The sequence below is a fragment of the Olea europaea genome, unplaced genomic scaffold (assembly GCF_002742605.1).
Source record: "Olea europaea var. sylvestris unplaced genomic scaffold, O_europaea_v1 scaffold856, whole genome shotgun sequence".
Classification (NCBI taxonomy): domain Eukaryota; kingdom Viridiplantae; phylum Streptophyta; class Magnoliopsida; order Lamiales; family Oleaceae; genus Olea; species Olea europaea.
In genome coordinates, this window is record NW_019267010.1 from 190,894 (window position 1) to 213,057 (window position 22,164).

The window sequence follows — 22,164 nt, forward strand, 5'->3', positions numbered from 1 at the left end:
TTGGGTATTTACTTTTACATACATCATTTTTCTCCATGCAAACATTCTTTGGATTTAATTGCCCACAAGGACTATGCACCATATGTTTTATAACAGCTGAATGTAAATGAGGGTATTTATTTTTGTCCAGTATTTCACATGAAACCATTTCATCAACTTGTAAAGAATTTCTAATCTTAAAATTTGATTTAAATATTAGAAGAAAATGAGTATGAGGTAATCATTTCTTTTGGAATTCAATGACATAAACATATGCAGCTATAAGAGCCAACAATTTTCTCTTAATCAAATCTATCTTTAGTTGTTCAAGTTTGGCCCGAAATATTCGCACCAACAAATCTGGCCTATTCTGTATTTCATCACTGTGTCTCAATTCACGTTTTATTTCAGGACAATTTGGATTACATATCATCGTAAAAAACACATCAGGTTTTCCATACCTTTGAACTAAAGACATCGCATCCATATATCTTTTTCTCATATATCTAGGACCCCCAATAAAATCAGTAGGCAACACCAATGATCTACCAATTTTATAACCTCTATTCTCACCATTTTGAATGCTATCTATAATTCCCTGATATACTTCTGCTCTTATAAATTTTTGGTTATTGCGAAAATAGTAAAATCTTGAGATTTCAATTTTAACATACATATCCACTACATATTGCTGTAAAAGTCTGCCTGTATGTAAAAAAAGGCAATTTTTTTCAGACCTGATTTGGAGCTTGTAATAATAATATTCTCGACAAGATACTGTCATCCGTTTCCTCCTTGTCTTCAAAACTGTAAAAAATAAACACATATATCAATGAAACTCATTCATCATCTATTATCAATAATAAAATAAATACATTTAGTCAATAAAACATGAATTATTATGACCAATAAATTTTACCATCATCTTCTATTTCCAAGAGCTCTTCAACTGAGTGAAGATTATTAATTTCTATTAAATTTTGACAAACTCGAAGTCGGGATACATTCACATTTACCTTCTCAATACCTTCATGCCATTTAGGTTCTCCATACGGAAAAAGTAATGGCTATTGAAGTGGATCATAACAACCATAATAATATTGAATTTTATACACACTACCCGAATGTTCATAAATTAATAAATCCTGACCCTGAGTATTTTTTAGATGGGCCATCATCAACCTAAACTACAGCCACCTGTTCTGATGTTGGCAAATTATATGTTCTCTGATCAAGACTTGAATCACACCTCAGTAAAATTCGATAAGATTCTAGATCAGTAACTTCACTCAACAATCTGAAAAAGTTAAAATACGGATATTTGTTTAAAATGTCCATCAACTTTCTCAAAGTCAATTCACAAAACCTGTCTGAAGTATTAAGTCTATTACCAATCTCATTGTCAGTATCATAGAAGTATAGTTGTAAATATGTTGGACGACAATCTAGCGGTACAAGAGAGTTTATAAAATGGTATATTTATCCCTGAATTATGAAAGTATATATACCTTTATTATTCTTACACAATTCTCTGTTATACTTAACACCAAATGAAGTGAATGCAAAATGATTGTTGTAACTGCGAACAATATTCTTAAAAGCAATAGCCTCTTTAGATGTAGACGTAAATAAATAAAATAGTTCAGGAGGCATATTATGTAACTGTAATTTGACATTTCCATCACAACAACAAAAGCCCTTACTTTCTGTGCAGAATTTTTTTGCACCACAATGTGTACAAGTTCTAGAATATGGCAAGACAAAAGGTTCAACATGGATATTTTCCCTCTCAATTTGTCCTGCACACGCAACAGTAACATCAACATCCGACTGACATTCAACATGATTATCCTCAGAATTTTTATTTAGCTTTTCAATAACACAATTTTCATCAATAGCTACATCAATAGTTTAATCCTTCTGTAAATTAATTTGAGATTCAAGCTGATAATTATCATAACCTAAAAGAAAGAAAGAATAAGAAAACATTTTCAAAGGAAATTTTGTAAGAAATAGATTTATAAAGCTGAAGGGTATGATAAATAGGATTAAATCTAACGTTAAATACAAACCTGTTAAAATGAAGTTTCTCACACGTCGATGGGGTTGCATTTCATAGTTCTTATTGGACTGCTTTTGTTTTCTTTCTCTTTCTAACTGAGTACTCCTATTCTTAAACCACTTACGAATGTTTTTTTTTTTCAGAAATATGATTATGTGAGGATATGTAGGAACGTATTTGTACAATTTCTGTATTTGTTGGACTTTCATTTCCTCCATCAAATATGGTTTGAAAAATATCAAGTTGCGTAGATGTAGGTACCCAACATTGTCTTCCCATAATTAAATTACCTAACAATCCATAACTGAATTTTATTACAATTAACATGTTGGAAACATGTAACATGCAAACTGGAAATAAAGAAGAATGTAATAAATAAAACAGAATCCATAAAAATTATCCGTGGAAAGAATTCTAGAATATCGGTGGGGGTGGGGTGTAAGAGCGATACCAAGAGACTCTTAAGTCGTGAAGTCGGGTAGTAGAGATGGAATTGTCAGACAGCCAGCACAAATCACTGGCGACCCAGATAATCATAAAAAATAAAAGAGAACGAAAAAAATTAAAATTTATAATAATAAAATTAATCCACATTAACCACGGCACAAACAGTGCAGACTTTGGACTCGGTCAAAAAACATTGACAGAATCTATTTCATTCTCTTCCCCTGCTTTGTGCAAAGAAATTCCAGATTTGAATTAATACATCAGGAAACTTTACTAAACAGGCTAAAAATTTAATTAACTAAGAATAATGATCTAAATAATATCCAAAACTAACTTATTTCCATACTTCACAATTTCTACCAAGATTGCTGATGCATGATATATACAAGAGACATAAATGAATTAACAAGCTAATAAGCATTTTAATTACATTAAACCAGGAATATACCTCTCTATTCACACAAAAATTCAAAATTGTGAATCGAATAAACAAAATTATAATTATCACATAAAACCGAAGATATACCTCTCTATTCACTCGAAATCAAAAATTTTGCACATAGAATCTTGAATAAATAAAATCATAATCTGAGAAAAACAGCATGTTAGGATTTACCTCTTTATTCACGAGAATTTTGCACAAAGAGATTAATCACAAAAAAACGAGAGAAGAATTGAAGAAGAAGTGAGAGAAGAAAATGATGATGATGATGAAGAAGAAAGTTTCTGTCTGAAGAAAATGGGTTTGCGTGGGGAAATGGAGAACTGAGAAGGAAATGGCTTCACCGTCTTTTTGAGTAAGAAAAAATGGGTATGGCTGATATCTACAATGAAATCACTGTTTAGCTACAGTAGAAGTCCCGAACACTATTGCAATTACAGTGAATTTTATTCATATTTCTATAAGTACTTAGATATTTATATTGCAAACTAATGTAGTTGTACTTGTCTGCTTTCCAGATGACAATACAGCCTAGTATATCTTAGAAGAAGCATTACACGTAATAATTAACATCTATAACCTCTTGAATCACATAGATTTTAAGACACAAAATCCAGCTCTCTATAAATATTGTTGGAATGCGGAAGCGAAATTAATCAGAAATTAAAATTTTCTTTAATTCAATAAGTAAGATCATCTAGATGTTCACGTGTATGTTATAACAAAATTAAATGATTCGAATATTTTACCTAAGTTCAATGATCAACCTTGAATTAACTCTGATTTGCGAACTTCCGTCTCCTTTAATTGCTAGAATCTTGGTGCATCAAACTTTCAAGCCTTCTATAGTATTCTCTAACGCAAAGACTACATCGGTGTGTGGACACCTTTTTTTTAATTAATCAAGAAACTAATTCTTGAATTTTGGACAACAAGAAAATAATATATTTTCTCTCTCTTTTCTATTTACAAATTTGAATCTTATGAAATTATGAATGTTATAGAATTTTTCTATTCATCTAGTCTCTATTTATAGAGAAAAAGATGATACAATTCTAGTACAACTATAATTTCACATTCAAGTAAGAGTTTTAATTAAAACCCATGTAGGAGTTTTAATTTAAACCAAATTCTAATTAGTTTACATTTAATTGCACGTGTAGTCCTAAAATTTCAATTACAATTACAATTAAGTCTATAACTTTCATAGTAATTACAACTAAGTACAAAATTTTATAGTAATTATTATTAAGCCCAAAACTATTATAATTACCGTAATTAAGTTCCAATACTTTATGGAGCTACCATAGGAACCTGATCGGACATATATTTTCCAAACTCCAATAATTAGATCTTGTTTAGTCGACCTTAGACCACTTAATCTAATTATTAGTCTATATTTTTTCCACTAAAGGCAAAAGGCTGAACCCTTGGAATATATAAGATCACAGAAGCCAATAAATATGTAATACTTTCCACTAACCTGCCGTATATATATTTTATCCCCGTTCGAGATTCGATAATTTGGTACGAGCATAAATGACCGTTTTGCCCCTCTAATTATTCTCATTAACTTAAATTTCATTTTCTTCAATGGCCCTGTGAACAAATCACAGATGTCGAAGTTTAGCCGTCGCTAAACACTGAGCTCAGATTTTTACCGTTCAACATAAAACACTCAAGTAGTCACTCTATCCATTTTCAGGGTGACGAATTCCCGACACGAATTCATGTTCTCTACTCCCCTCATTCTTAAGTATTTGACCAATCAAATTGATCTCACCCATTGATGAATCAAAGAACTATTAAAATCACGAAAAGATATGCATAATTCCGTCAAGGGATTCAGATAAATACACAGCAGTCAAGTGAAATTTAATTCTCCACACGGTCATATTATAGAATTAAATTCGACACGTGATCCGCTCAATACACTCCAAATGTACTAATGTCATCTTTAACTATTTCTGTGATAAAGACAAATCACAAATCCGAATAGTGAATTGGTAAACACTACAACCTTCTAATATAAGGTGCCAACAACCCTTATACATAGATTGTGAATAAATTGTTTATGATCAAAATATAAGTTGTATACTTCTCAACGCAAGTACCCAACTCATATTATCACAAGTAATCATAAGCACTTTAATTTCGCATGCTCAATAATAAATAAATGCAATAAATAAAGTAAACGTAATTTTATTCAATATAAAAAATTATTGTTATTTTTACATCAGCAAAACTATACTGTAGCATCCCAAAAAAAAAAATTTTAATTAGAATAATATTTATTTATTTTATATATTAAATTTTATTAATTTGACAATTGAGAGATTAAGATGAAATATATATTTTAAATTATTTTGGAACAAATAATTGGAATTTTGATAAAGTAATAATAAGTATATCGATATTGGGTTCTTTTCGAAGGTCGTAATTAATTAGAAGTCTATGACTCGAAAAAACGTTATTTCTAATAAGGTCGCAGTAAGTTATGCCAAATAAAAGAAAACAAGATAAATAGAATTTTATATAGTTTTAATCCAATTCATTTTCTCTCTCTACAAACGTGTGAGGTGGGTCTTTTAATTTTACTCATTTTTTAAAGTTTAATATTAACCCATTTTGAATTTGATTGATTGGCTGCCACAAATTTATTGGATAAGAATGGTTGTTCTTTTAGATGGAATAAAATAATGATAAAGTACAATCTTTTTATGATACGTGCCACATTTGATTTGACTCTATCAAACCAAAGTTTTGGTTTATCTACTACTCTAGCCTACACCTATAAATATTAGGCAAGGATCTCATATTTTACCACACCAAAAAATATTCACACGTGAAAGAGAGAGAAGAAAGAGAGAGAGAGAGAAAAGAGTGTGTGAAAACAGAAATTTGTCATACATCAACTATCACTGTCGATCAATAAATCATTCACAGAGTAGAGGAAGGAATTTTGGAACGTACATTCAAATATTTTTTGTGTACATTTCGATAACAAGGTAAGATACATTATGTACAAGTTGTTTTCGTTTCCTTGTGCTCTTATATGCAATTAAATATATATGAATTACTAGTAGACCTTCGGGTTCTATAAAAAAAGAGAGATGGAATCCTACGGGATATAAGAGGACCTAAGATGGGTGTGCCGCTTGGTCACCGGTATACTCCATAAGAGCAGAGTGGTATGAAATGTAAATTTTATTGTTATGTAATTATGTATGAAAACTGCACGTATCTTACTAGGTGTTTTCGAATACTCACTCTTACAAAATTTTACATGTTAGTTCGGATCGATTGGAACAGTGGCGAATTGGTGATGCGGGTTGCCAAGTAGGTAAAAAATAGAGAAAAAGAAATAAGTTTGCCGTTTTTAAAATTTATCAGTTAGTTTAATTTATTCAGAATGTGTTATTTGAATTTGCTAAGAGTTTATATTTATGTTTAGATACGATTTTCATATTTTCAAATTTAGATTTATAAATATTGCAGTTATTGTTTACTAAAGAATTCTATTTTTATATTTCCGCACTTAACTTAAGGAAAAGTAAGTTTTTCGTAACGTTCCGGTTTTTATAAAAAAAATTGGGGCGTTACATATACTATATGGGCATACAACCCAACAGATAAATATTTGAAATCCATCAGAACTGCATAGTGATTGTTAATGCATTTTGACTTTGGCCGAGTTCTCTACTCAGGGATATGCCACAGAGCTGGAACAAACAAAAGAAAAACAATTATCTCCTGGAGATCTCCCAGATATTAGCATTCCAATGTTGCTCAAGCTAAAGAGAGTTTACCTTGTTGCTTCTCACTTAATAACTCAACTTAATACAGTCTCTTTGATCTTCAACTCCCGAGCATTAACATTCCCTTTGACGTCTTTCATGAAAGTCCTCAGGCAACCATTGATTACACGTGGCGCTGCCCCATCACAGAACCGCTTTGCAAGGTCAACAGCCTTCAAGAGAGTCAAACATGTTCAATGCATGTGTTGCTAACAACCTAAAATAAAAGTGAAGCAAGGACCAATAGAAAAGAAAAAAAGAGGGAGGTCTCGACTCAAATCAGCTGGAGGGAGATGGCTAGGATAAATTTCAAGCACTACCACATTAAGGGATAACTAGTTCTAACAGTGGTGAGCACAAGACTTTTAAGAGTTTGTGTACAAGAGATGTCCGAATGCATCAGTAAAATTTCAAAAAGATCAAAGAAAGCAGAAACCTCGTTTATAACTATCTGGTGTCGCGTCCCTAGCACTGTTATTTCAGACATAGCTAAGTGAAGAATTGAAAGTTCCAGAATTCTACCAGCCGGTTCATCCTGAGAGGAAAAAAAAAAAAAAAAGCATGGTGGGTTATCAATATTTCAATAGTCTTAGTGATAACTTTGAGATCTATTATCATTGAAATGGAAGGTCACTATTCTTGAGCGAGTCAGTATTCTCAAGTAAACTTCTAAAGCTTATTGAACTGCATAGACATCACATTCAAAGTGAAATTATAATAGATGATTAAATATTCACACCAACTCCAAAAGAATTGCAGCACATAATTGGAGGAAGGGGGCAGCATATGGTCATCTTAAAATACAGGAACAACATGCTCAAAGCCTCTAGACCAGTAAAATTGGTTTGACTAGCACTAACCCATTTGGAATCTCCTTCATCCACCCTTCCGATGTTTGTGATGTGAAGGTACATAGGACAGCAGTTTGAGGCACCTGTGCCTATTCTATATTAGAATTTGTATATTTATCATCAATGTTATATTGATCTAGAAGAGGTTTATTTGTCTCTCTTCACTACATTTTATGGTATTAAACATTTGGAAAGTCCTTTGTTACAATATTACAACTCCTGTATAGGACTCACATACAGGACCATAATAAATTTCCATTAACCTACCAGAGAAGTTACACAGCCGGTGGTATAAAAGCACAAGATCATGAAGTGAACGCATAACGGATGGCCTATACAGTAAACAAATATGATAAAATTATGGACTCTAAAATGGAACAGTTTAATTGCAGGTGAGAGGAACTGTCTAAAATACAAATGCTCAAATTACATTTTCCTATGCATATAGCAGTCATAGTTTCGTAGAGGGAACAAATAAATGTTAGAGATTATATCCTATTATATTCACAAGATTACCGAGTTCAGTAAATGGTCTGTGGTCTCTAGGTATAAATTTTATATAGAGAGTGAAGCCGAATTGCAAATCACCAAGGGAAACACAAACTGTGAATGATCATTCATAATTAGACAATGGTTGTAGTCTGCAAAATTTCAGATTAGCACCAACTAAGTTTCCCAGAGAAGGGGGTGCATTATTTGTCTCTCTACAAACAATTGCATTTTTATGCACACAAGAAAATGGCAGAGAGTATAATTGTACAAGTCCTGCAAAATATTGGATGATCTGGATGGGAACTACAAGTGACAACATGAGTAATAATGAACATAAGTGCTCAACAGAAAATCTCACAGCATATAGAGGCACATCTAACCTTCCAATTTGGGGGTGCAACTTTATTGATGACGAGAACATGAGAATCCCACTTCTCTACAACTGCTACCAAAAGTTTTCGAGTAAAGCTGTAGCAGAGAAAAAATATTAATGCTCTTGGCTTGTGCATGGTCTTTGGGGACAACTCAGCTTCTTGATAAGAATAAGTAACTTATTTATAGTTGAGTTGCTTACTGCAAAATTAATTTGCTGTACACCAACTTAGGAGGTGCGGAAAGAACTTCTGCTTCTGAGAGAGAAAATGTTCAAATATTAAAGAATCTAGCGATAAAGATGAAATATCCGTTTTAATATGAGGGATGCTATACAAAGACTACACAAATAAATGAAACATTAAAAGGATTATCATTGACTAGCTAGGAACTTTGAATTAATAAAAGCAGGTTAAGAGGAATTATATGCAACTAGCTAGGAATTGCCGCATCTATAAATGCAGGCGAAGAAGTTCAATACAGCAAATCCACAAGACAATAATGGCTCAGAGATGGGAATTTACAAGAATAAAGGAATATAAAAGTAGTGTACCCCATGTGATTTTGTATCATTCGTTGTTGCTATATTTCTATTTCAGCCAATTAAGCTTTTCACAATCTTATACATTTGGCATCTAAAATTGGTTCACAGTGGCCAATAGATGAGGGTGCCGGTTTTGCTTATTTTGAAACTGCCGTTTTCTTATATTAAGTAGGTTTTTCCAGTTAAAAGACTAAATTCCACGAGCAAGTCAGAGTGGATTAGGAGTGTTAAGGGCAATACATAATAATATGATGCGTTGATAGCTTTCAAGGTCACAGAGAAAACTATTGCAAGAGAGAAATCTTTTCAACCACTTTTGAATGGAGTAATACTCAATTACGTAACCGCGTTGCAAGTGAGATTCGAACCTCTAGATTTTGATAATAGTACAGTAACTCATTTACAAAGCATACACCTAAACTCGCAACTATTTCATCAGAAATAACTGAGCTTTCTGCAAAACTCACTCCATAATCAGCATTTCTAGCAAAATATTATGTTTTAGACAAACGAACTATATCATCAATAGTTTTTTAATATATAATTTACAAATAGAAGCAACTCTATATCTTCTCTAGGCCTCATTATGTCACTATGAGGCGTCTATCAAATAAGGAAAGAGATGCAATAACATACCAAGTGAATATCTTGACTGTTTGCATATTAATGTATAGTCAAAAGGCAATGTTTTATGATTGCCAAAAACTTTGAAGAGTTTCCGTTAGAGCGTTCAAGATATTAATATTAATATTATAAACGAACGATAGACTGTAGGAATAATGACGAAATAAAAGCTTACTAAGTTGCTTGTTTAGGAAAAGAAGAGGCCAAACAAAACTAAACAGTGTTACATATTTAAATAGAACGAAAATTTGACCAGCACGACTACAAATGAATGGAACTACCCGAATTTATTGACAATGTTTATGTAGAATAAACACATAAAGGTCATATGTGAGGTATGCACGAAATTTCTCGTGACTTGGAAATTTTAATGGAACTGTACCAATTTCAGATTCCTTTTCGTCATTTCTGAGAAGCTCATTTGCTTCTTCAGTTGTCTCTGTTGTCACAGGCGGTCCTCCAAAGCTCATGTGATTGTATTTCATTAATGAAGCCTTATCAAATTCATACCCAGATTCTGAAGGAAATACACAAAGCAATATACTCTTACTTTCAATCAAATTACATGGAAAAAATAATAAAATAATAAAATAAAGAAAGAATACATTGCACACGAGTGGACTTTTTCCCCAAATGGTGTACAACGCCATTACCTCTTCTGCAATTCAATCTTTTCTCAAAAAGGCGAACTGGGTCGGTCCCTTCTAAACACGCAGCATATAGAATCACCCTACGACATAATCACTCCCAAAACTAGTCAATACAAAATCTCAAGTCCTTAAAATTGCGACATGTGAATGCGTGAAAATTTCAGTACAATGCAGATTGCATGTAGAGATGCAGAGGAAAGAGTAAGAAAGAAAGCATACAGAGCCAGTTCTCGGGCTGCTCTGGGACTGCAAAATCTACCACTTTTGTCGATTTTGGGCATCACTTCTTTAGAATTAGAATTTTCAACAGCTTCACTGGTAGTTAAAGCCCAAGTGCGTAGAAGAGAACTCTTAGGGCAGGACAAGTGGAGGCGAGGATATTTACGGACACAAGTGTCGAAAAAGGAAGAAGAAGATGAAATTTTGAGAGAATTGGAGATGAAATTGAGATGGGTTTTTGAATATGTATATGTAAAGTGAGAATTAAAGGAGGTGAGATGATGAGTCATAGTAATAGCGCGAAATGGAGGTGCAGCAGCGGCAGGATTGTGAGCTGAACGCTGAGTTTGCCTCCATAGCTTGCCTTATCCCACTCTTAAATCTCAGGGAAAATTGTACCTTTAGTCCTTAATCTATTGAGAAAATTGTAACTCCATCCCAAACATATCTTATTGGCAACTTCATCCTTTCAATTTTATTGCACATTTTATCCCAACAATGAAAAGTCAATTTTTTTGTTCAATCAAAAAGATTTTTTTTTTTTTTAATACAAGTGGATCCCGTGTGAGACCCAATATTTTTGAGTGTTGGTACGGATTCTGTGAAACAGAAACCCTGTACACCAAACATTTTCCAAGACGGGATAGGGTTCTCAGTTAACACGACCCTGTCTACTTATACTAGTTCTCAATATTACAGACCCCGCTTTTAGATGGCAGATGAATTAATTAACATATAACAAATTTTCATGCACTATTGAACAAAAAACTGACACCGACAGAAAAAATCCTACCAAATATCCCAACCCGAATGGAAGAGTGTACCACAAAGTTTCAGGCTCTTTTGCTGCCCGTACCGGCGGCAATATATCAGCTCGACTGCCGGCAAAACTTCGCTGTAGTAGTTTAGGATTCCCTTCAAATGAAGTGCTTGGAAATGTATCAAACTGACCACCTTTTGGAATTTCTCCTTTTAAATCGTTGTTTTTAACGCTGATAAAAGACAGGAAACTGAGTCTTGTTAGTGATTTTGGGATCTCGCAGCAGAGATTGTTCTCCGACAGGTCCAATTTCTCTAAATTGCCTAGATTTGACAATTCACTTGGAATGCATCCACTGAAGTTGTTATCGCTGAGATCCAGCACACGAAGACTTTTAAGTTGGCCTAACTCGGCCGGAATATTCCCACTCAGAATGTTATTCCCAACGTCGATTCCAGGTGGCAAGTTGAATAGTCGATCGTACTGGTGATTGTTGAATAAGAAAGGCAAAGCCATATAAGACAAGTTTGAGTCTGTATTGTCCGCAATAAGAGCTTGTAGGCTGCCAATTTCTGGAGGGAGCTTGCCCAATAGCCGGTTTCCAGTGAGGTTTAGGGCGACCAGGTTGGGCATACTCCCCAACCATTTTGGAATCGTGCCTGTCATTTGATTGTATGACAGGTTCAACACTCTTAATTTTCCAATCCAATGAGGCACTTCACCTTTGAGTTGACATCTACTCAGACTCAGAACTTGTAGATTTTGGAACCCAGTTAAATTCAATGAGCTGTAATTATCGTGCACCGGTTCATCTCTGAAGCAATTTCTCAGGAATAGAACTGAAAGATTGTCGCAGTTCATCAAAATCTTTAAAGCTCCGACAACATCAGAAAGATTATTGTCGGTAAGTGAGAGATGGGATAAAGATTTTAGCACAGCGACGCAATTTGGAATTTCACCCTCTAAATGGTTATATGCAAGTCGGACTGCAGTTAGGGATTTGCAAAAGCATAGGCTAAATGGAATATTATCTACAAAGCTATTGTTCCCAAAATCAATTGCTTCCACTTCCTGGAGCCTGGGAGAAATCAAGACTCGAAATTTTTCCTCCTAGGTGATTATTCCGCATAAGCAGCGTTTTCAGGCGGGTACAATTCATCAATGATGGAGGCACAGAACCATATAGGCTGTTGGTGTGTAGTATCAGTTGTTTCAAATTTGACAGCAACCCAATATCTTTAGGAACCTCGCCTGTAAATTCATTCTCATGGAGATCTATAATGCTAAGATTTGAGAGTAGAACAATGCTATTGTTGACAGGTCCCGAGAAGTAGTTTTTAGGTAAAGAGATTTCTCTTGAGTGTTTTCACACCGTAAATATCATACGGAAGCCATCCTGAAAGAGAGTTCAGACCTGCCTTGAAAACTTCCAGCTCAGAACATCTTCCAATGCCTTTTGATAAATTGCCACTGAAATTGTTCATGGAGAAATCCAATATCTTCACAAAACTGGAGGTGATGCAAATAGAGGATGGAAGTGGGCCGCTAAAACTGTTGTTGCTGACATTGAAACTAATCAGACCCGATGCACCATGGAAAAACGAAGAATCAATCGACCCATTAAACCGATTGCTTGATAGATCCACGGTTTGGATTGAAACAGGCAAGCCATGGTTTTGTGAAGCAGACAGAAGATTATAACTCAAATCAAGTGATTCCAAATTACTCAAGGTATGAAAAAGTGCGAAAGGGAGAGGACCAGAAAGTTGGTTATGTGATAGATTGAGGTAAGAGAGAAATGTAAGGTTCCCAAGAAATGGAGTGATAGATCCAGAAAGACCCATATTCGATAACGATAAATGGGTGACCCGAGACTTGCTATTGCAGTTGATACCTTCCCATTTACAGCAGCTGGTGGATGACCAGTTGAGAGGAATGGCTGGTTGAGGGGATGAAATGTGTTCATAGAATGACGAAAGAGAATCATGATCAAGTTTGTTACACGAAAGTACAGGTACCTGTACACAAGAAAGCAGAAGAAATAAGAAGTTAAGCACCGGCATTGAACGAATTAAGGAGAGAAAGTTGCTGGTTTGTTCGTGCACCAAAGCATTCTACCGTGGAAGTATGGTTCGTCCACGATGAGATTTGTAGAACTAATTATGCATTTATTACTGGACGAAACTGATTTTGTCGAACTATTTACGCCTTCATAGTTCATACCATCCAACTCGTGTTACATATGTATATATGGGGACAGAGTTGAGCCGAGTAATTTGAATACGACGAAAATTGCATTTGATGGAGAAGGGAGTTCCTTATACACCATTAAAAATGATCTTATTAGGGAGCTGACTTTCCAACTCATGGACCCCATGCTAGCGAAGGTGAACGAAAAGCGTTTCGATTAATGTTAATCAAGTAAACTATTGACTTCTTTCCATCAATTAATCTAGCAAATGCACACCTTGGTTGCAATAGCATTACCGTCCATTGTGATCTGCGGTGAATTGAAGAAATCTTGACAGAGAAGGGAACTCGTGCTTAGCATGCTATGTTGAAAAATTGGGTGATTTGTGTTTAGATACTTACCAATTAATATAATTAATTTATGTATCACAATAAAATAATTCAACAATAATATGAGTATACGAGAAGAAGAGTTCGAAATGCAAGTCTTGTGAGTCACTTCGAAGACGTTATCCAAAAGTCGTGTTGCCTCCCTTTCGTGCGGATTCTTTCGACACTATACGACTCCAAGATAAAACTCATGTGACTCTCTTTTTATGGGTATGACCATAAGGAAATAAGTGAACGAGTCTCTCATCGAATTGTCAAAATAGTATGAATATAAAATAAAATTATAGAGGGGACAATACTTCAAGTTTGTATAAGATATGTACAACAATAAAATCCAATCACCCTTTATAGGAAAAATTTCAATTCCCACATTTATACCATTAAAACATAAGTTATAATATGTATTATGGTCTTTTAATTTTATTTTAAAACCTAAAATTAAAAGGTTGTAACTTTTATTCTCAAGTTACAACCTAAATTATGATATTTAAATTTATATTAGAAGTTAATATTAAAATCAAAATTGAAAATTAATATTTGTTGTGAAAGTTTAGAACTTTTTAAAAAATGTTCCAACAATCCCCCACAAGTTTTAAACTTTCAAAATAGATAAATATATATAATAGTGGCAACGCTATACAGTGTAATAGGTGTATGTATCTTTTGGACTTGAACCTCAGTTAGTGATAACAATTTCCATTTGAGGGAGTCATAATGGACTAAGCCTTGGGTTAGTTCCTTTTGACCAAATTTCAATTGTTCTATACACAATATCAATTTAGGCTTAGTTCATTGCGGGTGACACTGTTAATGGCCATGTGCTCTAATATTAATTCTAGTAAAAATCTCTAGGGAACAGCCTAATCTCATAGCCACGACCTCAAGGCAACTCTTACATAGGTGAGTCCTCCAATGGTGTATGTGATCCACACCTTGTGAGAATTGTCGTCTCGATACTTATTCAGGATTAGACTCTTCCTAACTTCATATTATTATTAGCACTATCACCATAAGGATGAGCACAAATAATATAGTGTTATTACGAGTCACGTAGTATGGATTGTTTTTACCATATTGAATATTCTTCATAGGATCTTCAATCACAAATGTTAGGTTATTCCCAGAGGTGACTCCCTTATGGGTTTAAGCCCATCCCCCTCAATTATTTGTGTATGTCCATCTCGGGCTATAAGTTATTTATGCATCTCTTGGGCAATAATATGGTACCATCAATTAGCAAAGCTCTTGTTCTTCCCATACACTTCTAACATCTGCAAAAAATTTTAAGAAATTTTCAAAATATAATTATATAAATACATGAAAATTTTAATATTGACTTTAGTAGCACATTTGGGTATATGCATCTATTCAGCTCTTACATTCCACCTGCAAATCTTCAATATAATTTTTAACACATTTCAAGAATCAGTTTACAAAGAATAATAACATATAATATGTTTTATGTGAAATTAAACACCCCCACATTTCAAATATATTTAACTTGTGGAACTTAATTTTCATGGCTATAGTTTTCCACCATGTCATCTATATGAATATGAGATGAACATAGGAAACACATGCATTTTCTCTTGCCAAAATGTCCTACATAAACATGCACTAGCAAAATATTGTTGCCAATCTTCTTACTTTTCCAAGATGCTAGGAACTTAGGGATGTGCTAAAAAAATTTCTTAAGTACACATTAGTACTAACAAAATGATTACTTTGGGATCCAAATGTAATTGTAAAGTAAATTGATTAACTATATAATATGACCAATTCTTCATAATAATAATAATAATAATAAAGTCCATTTGTAACCCCCATATTCAAGCCATATATAATGTGATTTATTGAAATCTATGAACTGTTATGTTTTCTTTTTTGATAGGATTAAACATGATGCACATGTTTATTCTAGTATCTGGAGAATGGTCCAAATAATTGATTATATAAAGGTTAACTACGAAAGTAGTTGTCAAATTTCGCATAGAAATATATACACCTCGTTGATTATGAAGTATGTTGACTACCGAACTCTAATCTAACAAAAATAATTTGCTAACCCCACCTCAGGTAGATGTGAGTTCGGTCACTGCTCCCAGCTCGAACTTGCCCGCCATTATCTCAGAAAAATATCATAATTACCCCTTGTCATATCACCCTATCAATTATGCACACTTCCCACAAGTGATGTCACCGCCATCCAAAACTACTAATCCAAAGCCTTGAATCCCAAGCCCCTTGCAGGTCATCATCACCTGGGGAAAACATTGGCACATGGTCACCGGCCTCATCAACCAATAACAGGAGAATTCGACGACTCGAGTTTCGAGTTCGGTACTGTAGTTGATTTAACTGATTTGATGTAATTTCGATCGAAACCATGTATAAATAGTAGAGTAAAAGTCCTTTGAAGGGCAAGTAAAGATACATACAAAATCAGAATCTAATTAAGATACATACAAAATCAGAATCTAATTACTTTTTCTCCATACATTTTGTGATCCTTGTATCAATAAATTGCCCTCTGTTCTTAAAGTTGGCTTGAGATTAGCCTTGCTAATTTCGACGTCAACAGTTTAGCGCTAGAAGGAGGGCCCAGTTGTGAAAAATAGCCTCATTCTCTCCACAAAATCCGAGATGACAAGTCATAGCTCAAGTTCTAGAAACCCATCTCACACCCACCCACATGAAACGAATACCCCACCAAGTTCTCCACGACGACAAGACCCTCAAATGACCACCATGAGGGAGGCCCTGGAAAAACTGACAAATGCACTAGGACGATTGGAACGAAGTCAAGCCCACATGTCCCCACTAGATATCGAGGTGGAATCTCCTGGAAGGATAAGAGCAAGACGTCCCCCTACCAGGAGGACTCTCTACTTTTCAAGAGGAGAATCCTCAAGAAGCCGAACTAACGAAGTCAGGAGTAAGGATCTCGGGACGAGGAGGACTGGCAGTGTGTTCGACAGGTTGGAGACCCAGCACTCACTAACCCCTACGCGAGGACAAACTGACCTCAATCTTAAACGTCATCTGGAGCAGACAGAACCCGAGTTGAGTGCGCTGAAAAGACACATCGCTGACCTGGAGGCTAAAAACAAAGGTGGCACTAAAGACTATCTCACTAAGCGACATTCCTCCTTTATTGAGGATGTCTTTATGGAACCATTACCTGAAAAATTGAAAATCCTCCAGATGGCCGTGTACGAAGGAGATGGTGATCCCCTCAGCCACCTTGACAAATACACCTCGTGGATAAAACTGTAGGGGGCAAGCAACGCCATCATGTGCCAGGCATTCCCCCTGACTCTAGGAGACAAAGCTCAGAGGTGGTTTAGGAAACTGTACCAGAGGTCGGTAAAAAATTGGAATGATCTGGCCACGACATTTTTGGCCTAGTTCATGGGCTCTAAGGCTAGAACCACGCCCAAAGAACGGCTAGTAAGCATCAAACAGGGAAGAAGCGAAACCCTCAAAACGATTTGAGCAGATTCAATAAGAAATCTATGGAAGTAGAAAAAATATCCGACGACGCAGCATTTATGGCCGTACTAGCAGGACAAAGGCCCAGAACGAGATTCTAATGGTCGTTACATGAGGACAGCCCAAGAACTTATCACGAGTTCTTGAATTGAGCTGAGAAATACATAAGTGTTGAAGAAGCAAACTCTGACCAAGAGGAAGCCAGATGCGAGCCCGACCTCAGCAATACGACGAAAGAGAAAAAACCAAGCGACAGTCCTCAGCCCGAAAAAAAAGAAAGATAGGAGAGAAAGAGAACGTCATAAGGCTCAGCCATACAAATTTTAGGAATACCACTCACTGAAAGCCTCCTTGGAAGAAGTATTCACGCAAACTAATGAAAAAGAGGCATTTCGCAGGCTTATGATCCAGAAGAACTGACAGGCAGGACACCAGCAGGGATGATACTGTCGATATCACAGGATGGTGGGTCGTGACACTGATAACTATTGAGAATTAAAGGAGGAAGTTGAGTCCTTAATTCGTAGAGATCAGTTACAGAAGTTTGTTGTCAAACCGAAAGAAGCAGATCGACCTACGACGTAGGAACCGCTCCTGTAGAGGCCTCTCGCACGAGCTCAGAAGGCAGTCCCTAATCGTACCCCCACGCACCAAAATTAAAATGATGGTTGGAGGAAATTAGTATATTGAGAGATCTAGAAGGGCGAGACGAAGACAAGCCCGAAGTGCAAGAATCATGTCGAACTACTGGGATCAAACCCCACAGATCGAGATAGACCCTAAATGGTTCTAGTTCACGAAGGAAGATTCCCAAGGCATCCTCCAAGACCAAAGTGACACCCTAGTGGTCACAATGCTAGTTGTCGGAGTAAAAGTTCACCGAACATTGGTAGACAACAGAAGTTCGGTCAACATACTGTACTCACGAACTTTGAGGCAGATGGAAATATCAAAGTGCTACCTTTAATAGTACTCAAGAAAACTACAGGGATTCTCCGGAGATCCTATTGAAGCCCTAGGTCAGATCATCTTTGTTGTAGAGTTAGGCAAAGCTCCTCGCCAAAAAAGGATCTTAGCAGATTTCATGTTAGTCGATCTGCCATCCAACTATAACGCAATATTGGGACGACCCATTTTGCACGAGCTAAAAGCTGCTACATCAATTTATCATTACTGTATGAAATTTTCCACTCCTTACGGGACTGCAATTATCCGAGGGGATCAAGCTAGAGCAAGAGCGTGCAATATCGACCTGCCAAAGCCACAAGTCAACATGCTAAAGGACAGGGTGAACACGAAAGCGGGAGAAGCCAGACTAAAGAGACCAATCATTGCGGATCTCTCTAACATAGGCATAACGGATAAGTACCTCAAGAAAGCCACGGATAAGCAATTGTCCTTTGACGAAAAAGAGGCAGACCCACATCCTTACCCCGGAGTTCTGGTAATCTTGTTACCTGTAGCTGGGGTAACCATTCCAAAAGTCTTAGTGGATATGGGGAGTGCTCTCAACATCCTTTTCGACAACATTCTCAAATGGATGGGTATCCTTGCCAGCTTCCTGCAACCGTACTCAAATATGGTCCTTGGACTAAGCGGAGCCTTGATCTCTGCCGAAGGATAGATCAAACTTAAAGTCAAGTCAGGATCAGTACCCCAACAAGTGAAGATGAACTCTGAGTTCGTGGTATTCGACACTCTGTCTCCTTATGATGCTGTAATGGGATAGCCCCTAATATTTAGCCTGAGAGCAGCGGTGTCTTTATACCACTATTCAATCAAATTCCCTACATCCCATGGTGTGGACAAGGTCAAAGGAAACAGGAAACTCGTCGAAAAATATCAATTGAAAGCCTACACCAGCCATCAACGCACCCCCCGGGAGTACATATGGCTAATGTATGGGAATTCGAGCTCATTCCACTAGATCGAAAGACCAAGATCGAAGGTGGAGAACCCGTCGAAGAGCTCGAGGGAGTTCAAGTTTGTGCTGATGACCCATCAAAAGAACTCAAAGTCGGGTGCGAGTTGTAGCCCTTCACCCGAAGCGAAATTATGGCCTTCCTCAGACAAAACATTGATGTCTTTGCCTAGAACCACGAGGACATAAAAGGGATAGATCCCAAAATCACCTGCCACAAATTACAAGTGGATCCCTCAATTCGGCCGAAGCAGCAAAAATGATGACCTCTGAACCTCGAAAGATATGAAGCACTCAGCAAGGAGGTGTAACAACTATTGCACAACGGTTTTCTCCGCGAGGCAAAACACCTAAAGTGGGTCACAAATCCGATCCTTGTAAAAAAACACAATGGAGATTGGAGGGTATACATAGACTTCACCGATCTCAACAAAGCATGCCCTAAAGATAGTTTTTCTCTACCAAGAATAGATCAAATGGTGGACGCCACTACGGAGCATGAACTACTCAACTTCATGGAAGCATACTCCAAATACAACCAGATACCGATGTACAGCCCAGATCAAGAACATACCTCGTTTGTAACTGACCGAGGTCTTTACTGCTACAGAGTAATGCCATTTGGTCTCAAAAATGCTGGTGCCACCTATCAACGACTTGTGAATTCCCTATTTTCCCAGCAGATCGAAAAAATAATGGAAGTGTATGTTGATGACATGTTGGTCAAAAGCATCAAGGCCAAAGACCACTGTCGGCACCTGGCCGAGATGTTCGATATCTTGAGAAAGTACAGAATGAAGTAGGGTTGGCAACGGTTCAGTTATGGGTCGGTTTGGCCAAAACCATAACTGCACCATCAATTTTTTGACCATATCATAACCGTACCATAACCACATAAATCGGTTTAGTTCGGTTCGTATCTCGGTTCAGTACGATTCGGTTCGGTTAATAACCACGAAAATAAATTATTTTTTATAGGTTCATCCGTCAAATTGATATAAAACAATTTATGAAAAAAGTCAATGAAAACAAAAACACAATATTCCAAACGAAAATGCAAACATTATCCAAATTTTCAATTGTAAAATACAAATTTAACAAACAATCTTATAAATATAACAATACTAAATTTTTCCTTCATTCTTAATTGTTGTGTATCGAAGTTATTTGATTCATTCTTCTCCACAAGTCTTACTAGCATAGATCAACACTCAAAGTTGATTCATATATAGTAAATAAGAAATGTAAGTAGAGAATACAACGATACTACCTATTCTAGAATGGTCTTAACTAAGATTTAAATAAAAAAAAATGTACCTCTTCGTCAGCTTTCTTCTCGCTAATTGTACAAGGTCTAGAGTATGATGAAGAAGTAGAATTTTCTACACACAATAGAAAAAAATTAACAATAAAAGGAGTCATGCGTGAGTTTGTGGTCTGTGGAGAATAGGGTTTGCATTTATATACTGTCATACTGATGCTATTATTATGAGCTAATGGTAAGTGGATTGGCCAGCTGAGTCATGTAGATGTAATGGGGGGATTTTGTTTTGGGCTAGATAGAAAAGTAGTGTAAAGCTCAATAATCAATTCAATTGATTTTTATTTTTTATTTTTTATTTTTTAGCGGGTAATCGGTTTGGTTTCGATTCGATGACGTAAATATCATACCCGCACCGCCACGAACCGGTTCATAAAAATAAAAACCATATCCGCCCCATTGCACCATCGGTTGGATTTTTTTCATGCCATTTGGTTCGGTTAACCGCAATTTTCGATTTTAACAGTTCAAATTGTCATTCCTAGGATGAAGTTAAACCTGAGGAAATGTGCCTTCGGGGTCAGCTCTAGAAGGTTCATAGGTTACATTGTAAACAATCGAGGAATTGAGGCAAATCCTGAAAAAATACAAGCTGTTATCCTAATGAAGCCTCCGACCAAACCCAGAGAGATAAAAAGTTTAACCGGAAGGATCGCTACCCTCAGTCGGTTCGTCTCTAAGTCTACAGACCGATGCAAACCCTTCTTTAACACATTACGAGGAGGAAAGAAGCTTGAATGGACTGAAGAATGCTAGGAAACCTTTAACGAGTTAAAGAGACAACTAGCTCAGCCTCCGCTGCTCTCAAAACCTAAGGCAGGCGAGGCCGTAAAGCTATATTTATCTATTTCAGAATATGCCATTTTGACCAGAGAAGAGAATGACGTTCAACACCTAGTCTATTACGTAAGCAAAGCGCTTCACGAAGTCGAGCTCAAATACTTGCCCGTGGAAAAACTAGCATTCGAAAACTGAGGCCATATTTCTTGGAACACCCCATTGAAGTTCTCACCAACTCTCCATTGAGACAAACATTGCAAAAACCGACACTTCAGGTCGGATGGTGAAATAGGCAGTAGAGCTCGGACAATTCGACATAAAGTACACACCTAGTTCCTCCATCAAGGGCCAAGCGCTCGCCGACTTTGTCTCTGAGTTCTACAGCGTTCCAATCGAGGAACTACCAGAAGAAACCCCATGGAAACATTATGTCGATGGTTCATCCATCAGAGACCAATCCGAGGCTGGCGTGGTATTAATCAGCCCAAAGCAATGCATATTCTACGAAGCCTTGCCATTTGACTTCAAAGCTTCAAACAATGAGGCCGAGTACGAAGCTCTCATTGCCGGAGTAAGGATGACCTCAGGGTTAGGGATCTCCAACCTAATCATACATAGCGAATCCTAACTAGTCGTAAATTAGGTCAACGACGTATATCAGGCGAAAGAAGAAAGAATGGACAATTACCTACGGGTTGTAAGGAAAGAACTGGAAAGCTTCAACACCACCCAAGTCAAGCAGATTCCCCGATCTCAGAATGGCCACGCCGACGCACTGGCCCGTCTAGCCACCAATGAGGGAATCGAAGAATTCGATGATGATAGATCCCA

At 36.3% G+C, this 22,164-nt stretch overlaps 2 protein-coding genes and 1 pseudogene across 2 annotated transcripts; all 3 read right to left on the reverse strand.

The window, feature by feature from the left end:
• Positions 1 to 220: 220 nt before the first annotated feature.
• On the reverse strand, positions 221 to 2,091 carry LOC111391913. Its single transcript, XM_023017194.1, has 6 exons — positions 2,052 to 2,091; positions 1,488 to 1,877; positions 1,346 to 1,424; positions 1,171 to 1,276; positions 899 to 1,046; positions 221 to 786 (listed from the first exon to the last, which is right to left on the reverse strand). Exons 1-6 carry the CDS (start codon positions 2,089 to 2,091, stop codon positions 221 to 223), a joined length of 1,329 nt encoding a protein of 442 aa, XP_022872962.1.
• A 4,337-nt stretch (positions 2,092 to 6,428) lies between these two features.
• On the reverse strand, positions 6,429 to 10,843 carry LOC111391904. The gene is made up of 8 exons (XM_023017183.1): positions 10,480 to 10,843; positions 10,264 to 10,340; positions 9,993 to 10,127; positions 8,645 to 8,699; positions 8,451 to 8,538; positions 7,164 to 7,262; positions 6,740 to 6,900; positions 6,429 to 6,652 (listed from the first exon to the last, which is right to left on the reverse strand). The coding sequence occupies exons 1-7, from the start codon at positions 10,767 to 10,769 to the stop codon at positions 6,763 to 6,765; spliced, it is 882 nt and encodes a 293-aa protein (XP_022872951.1). The 5' UTR covers positions 10,770 to 10,843; the 3' UTR covers positions 6,429 to 6,652; positions 6,740 to 6,762.
• Positions 10,844 to 11,151: 308 nt separating this feature from the next.
• LOC111391914 lies at positions 11,152 to 13,083 on the reverse strand (annotated as a pseudogene).
• Positions 13,084 to 22,164: the final 9,081 nt, after the last annotated feature.

Excerpts from the sequence above, each read along its gene's own strand:
- LOC111391904 (XM_023017183.1), bottom strand. The coding sequence starts at position 10,769 with ATGACTCATCATCTCACCTCCTTTAATTCTCACTTTACATATACATAT. Across the intron at positions 10,128-10,263 it reads AAGATTGAATTGCAGAAGAG|AATCTGGGTATGAATTTGAT; the intron begins GTAATGGCGTTG and ends TATTTCCTTCAG. Across the intron at positions 8,539-8,644 it reads TACAGCAAATTAATTTTGCA|CTTTACTCGAAAACTTTTGG; the intron begins GTAAGCAACTCA and ends TCTCTGCTACAG.
- LOC111391913 (XM_023017194.1), bottom strand. The coding sequence starts at position 2,091 with ATGCAACCCCATCGACGTGTGAGAAACTTCATTTTAACAG. Across the intron at positions 1,878-2,051 it reads GAGAAACTTCATTTTAACAG|CTATTGATGAAAATTGTGTT; the intron begins GTTTGTATTTAA and ends CTATTGATGTAG. Across the intron at positions 1,277-1,345 it reads AGACTTAATACTTCAGACAG|ATTGTTGAGTGAAGTTACTG; the intron begins GTTTTGTGAATT and ends TAACTTTTTCAG.